Below are 3,634 nucleotides of genomic sequence, written 5' to 3' on the forward strand. Positions count from 1 at the left end.
TTACAATTTAATTACACTAATTTAGGATATTTCTTCCATAGCAAGAATATCCTTACCTAATTTAGAATATCCCTTGTAATCTCTTCCTTAATTAGAATATATATTATAATCCTTTCCTTGATTAGAATATATCTTCCAATCCCTTCCTTAATTAGATTATCTTCCAATCTCTTCCTTGATTAGAAGATTCGCTGGGCCCACGTAGGTAACTGGGCCTCTCCTTGGCTAAGAAGATTAGCGCACTATCAGGCCAAGACTTTAATGAGCCTCGACATCCCCCGGGATTGGGTCGTGACTTTAATGGGACGTGACAATTAGCTAGTCAGCTAACTGTATTTGATTGAAAAGTATAGTGAATCCTTCCGGTGGTTGGAAGAAGGGTGACGTAGGAGATTTTGCTCCGAACATCCATAAACAATCTGCTGTGTTATTTACATTCTATCATCTTCTCCTTCTTTGGTTTTTAACTTCAAACCTAAACAAACGTTTCCGCACTTGAATCGTTCAAGAGTTTGCAAAGGTTTGTGAAGAATAGAAAGAGATATTAATCCTTAACAGGATTTCTATCCAACTATTTATCCGAAGTCGTCAACAATAGTCAGACCCTCGTCTCTATCGATAAAGTCGATCCTAACGAAGTGTGTTTGTGGGCTAAATACTTAATTCGTTGTCTCATTTGTTTTACGACCTTACTTAAACCAGATTTGTTCTATAGGATTGTACATTTGTATCCTTGATTACTAAGGAGACAGGAATCTATGTCTGGTTGATGACATGTTGCTGCTAGACCAGAGCGTGATTAACGGTGTTGTGGCTGCCGATTTTGGCTTGTGGGTCACATTGCTGAGGATTGTTCTCAGTCAATGGGCCTTAGGCCATGAGCCTTGGCCCTTGGCCCTTGACCCTTGGCCTTTGATCCTTAGCTCTTGGCCCTTAGCCTTTGGTCCTGGGCCCTTGGTCCTGAACCCTTGGCCCTGGTTGGGTTGTTCTTGCGGTTGTCTGATGGACTCCCAACTTTTGATAACTCCATATTTTGTATCACACACAAAACAAATTTACTTCAATTGAAAGGTATGAAATGTCTGGATGTAAATACTTTTGTAAATTTTGTAATAAATATTTAAAATAATACTTTTCATATTAAGATTTTATTTATACTAGCTTATAAAATTTATGTATTATTTTAATTTTAAAATAACCTACCTAAATTAATTAATAACTGTATGCATTCATTTTTAATCCCAAATTTTATAATTTATATATTTTAAATAAATTCTGAACCTGTTTGTAGACACTCAATTTTTACTCCACAATTATCCACAATTATATTGGTTATGTTTTTTTAACAAATTCTGACTTTATGATTATTTTAAAATCATGTACGGGCTTATTTCTTTCTTACAACTCCGATTTTAGCTTTGAAAAGTGCTACGTCACCACACAGATGTGTAGAGTTCAAATATGCCAACATTTTTAAAATTCTCCATAAAAAAACGGAAGCAATAGTAGTCATCTAGAGTTGACAATTCGAACTTTCTATTAAGAATTTTCGGGTGGAATCTTGATGGTAGCTTATCTCAAACTCAAGTTGTTTCCAAGGCCCAAATGTTTATAAATTATTTTATTTAGACTATTATCAAAGAGTTAACAAGCCCATTCTTTGTCATGGTTGCATGTAGTTAAGTCCACAATGGTTGAACCGTCAATCCCCAACCTCAATGTGTCTTTGCTAGCTTTCAAGAACTTTGACATGGCTTCTCTTACATATTGTTCACCCTCCTTTACCGTCATCTTCTTCTCATTCCCCATCTTGCTGTTCATCAAGTTATAATCGTCTTTAATGAGGGATCTTGCTAGATCTGTCAGCTCTGTTTGAAACTCTGACACTTCCCTGTTTTCATCTGGCTCGCTACCTCTTAGAGATGGAGGCTCTGGAAGGGTCACTGCAATCAAAAGATTGAGACTCAATATTTTTTTTTGAAAAAGATAAAGTTATAATATCACTCAATAAGTATGTAAAGTTATTGATATTACTTGGGCAATCAGTCCTAGGAGAGTCAAGTTCTCCGACTATGTGTTCAAATGTGCCCGCCCAAGCATCACGACGGGTTAAGAAGTCTGAAGAAAGATTGAACATCTTCTTAATGGTGGCTGGGATTGACGAGTGTTCATACTCTGAGCTAATTTCTGGTCCTTTTGCCCTTCCTACAACTGCATAATTATTAAAATTTTAATTATTTGTTAATGAGATTTGAATTCGTGACATTTAATCTCTTACCCGCATCCACTCTTAAATTATATAAACTTACCAGTGCCTTTTTTAATCCACGGAGATATCATAATAGTGGGAACACGAACTCCAAGTTGGTCGAACTTGAAGAAATTGGGAGGCGGGCTGATTTTACCATCCGGGTTTGGAACATTATGGATAGGTGTCGGGACATGATCGAAGAACCCACCATGCTCATCGTAGGTTATTACGAAAAGCGTCTGATTCCATTGTGGACTGGCCCTCAAAGCTTCGTAAACCTCCTTCACTAGCTTTTGACCGTTTCCAACATCGTGGGACGGATGATCATCGTTTGCCGGATTTCCAAAGATATCGTAGTACCTCGGCTCGATTACCGTCAAGTTTGGAAGTTTCCCTTCCTTAGCGTGTTTCTTGAATTTTGTTCCGTAACGGTGAAACCTTAAGATGTACTTTAATTGCCTAAGATTCCTATAGAACAATGTGGCTGGTACGTGATCATAGTAAATGCCGAAATCGATATTGTCTTCGTAAAGAGAATCGAAAATGGTCTTTTGTGGGTAACCTTTGGCGAGTTGTACTTTGTCATGGTAGGTGGCTCCGGATGATGTTGCGGAATATACGAATAATCTGTTGGGTTGGGTTGGACCAGGAACCGATGAAAACCAACGATTGAAAACGGCAAATTCCCGCACTAACTCGGCATACACGGGCACGGATACGGGTTTGAACCCTTTCATTACGACGTCGGATACGTTTTTTGATATGGAAATTGCTTGTTCAACAAAGCCTGACATGGAAGGAGTGGTTCCGGATCCGAAAATTTGTTGCTTAACATCTGGAAAATCATGACCCGGATTCGGATCCACATAAACCGCATCATCCGTGAAACATATTGATTTGGACGACTTAGATTTAGTGGAAATTGGATTGCATTCTCGACCCGTGACTCCGTCGATGGATGGATTTACGCTCTTCATCCAACCCAAAATGTGGTCGAATGATCGGTTTTCTAAAACAAGAACAACAATTGTTTGAATGGGTTGTTTTCCCTCAACAAAGTTCATGTTGGTCTTTCCTCCAATAGTTAGTGTGAAAACTAATAATAAGAAGAAGAACAAAGAAAGTTTAGGCATTCCCATTATCTTTTGCTCCATATTGTTGTGGTTCTATCTCTTTCCACGCACACAATATATACATGTCAAACTAGATTTTCTTAATCTTTTTATATATTATAAATGAGGGGAAAATTTTATTGGGTTGAATAAAGAACGATAGTAAATTGTTTTAGCATAGGAAAAGTGAGGATGGATTATGAACTAGATTTGAAGCAAAATAATAAAAATAAATTAAAGCTTATGAAGTGAATATATTGGACTCTTATGT

At 37.5% G+C, this 3,634-nt stretch overlaps 1 protein-coding gene and 1 pseudogene across 1 annotated transcript; one reads left to right on the forward strand and one right to left on the reverse strand.

The window, feature by feature from the left end:
• Positions 1-683: 683 nt before the first annotated feature.
• Positions 684-877, forward strand: LOC124937197 (annotated as a pseudogene).
• Positions 878-1,644: 767 nt separating this feature from the next.
• Positions 1,645-3,405, reverse strand: LOC124935106 (non-specific phospholipase C6-like). Its single transcript, XM_047475564.1, has 3 exons — positions 2,310-3,405; positions 2,005-2,211; positions 1,645-1,943 (listed from the first exon to the last, which is right to left on the reverse strand). The coding sequence occupies exons 1-3, from the start codon at positions 3,403-3,405 to the stop codon at positions 1,645-1,647; spliced, it is 1,602 nt and encodes a 533-aa protein (XP_047331520.1).
• Positions 3,406-3,634: the final 229 nt, after the last annotated feature.

Source organism: Impatiens glandulifera, chromosome 4 (genome assembly GCF_907164915.1).
Source record: "Impatiens glandulifera chromosome 4, dImpGla2.1, whole genome shotgun sequence".
NCBI classification, from domain to species: domain Eukaryota; kingdom Viridiplantae; phylum Streptophyta; class Magnoliopsida; order Ericales; family Balsaminaceae; genus Impatiens; species Impatiens glandulifera.

Coding starts and splice junctions, on each gene's coding strand:
- LOC124935106 (XM_047475564.1), bottom strand. CDS start 3,405: ATGGAGCAAAAGATAATGGGAATGCCTAAACTTTCTTTGTTCTTCTTC. Junction 2,212..2,309: donor GTGGATTAAAAAAGGCACTG/GTAAGTTTATAT, acceptor ATAATTATGCAG/TTGTAGGAAGGGCAAAAGGA. Junction 1,944..2,004: donor TAACTTTACATACTTATTGA/GTGATATTATAA, acceptor TTTTGATTGCAG/TGACCCTTCCAGAGCCTCCA.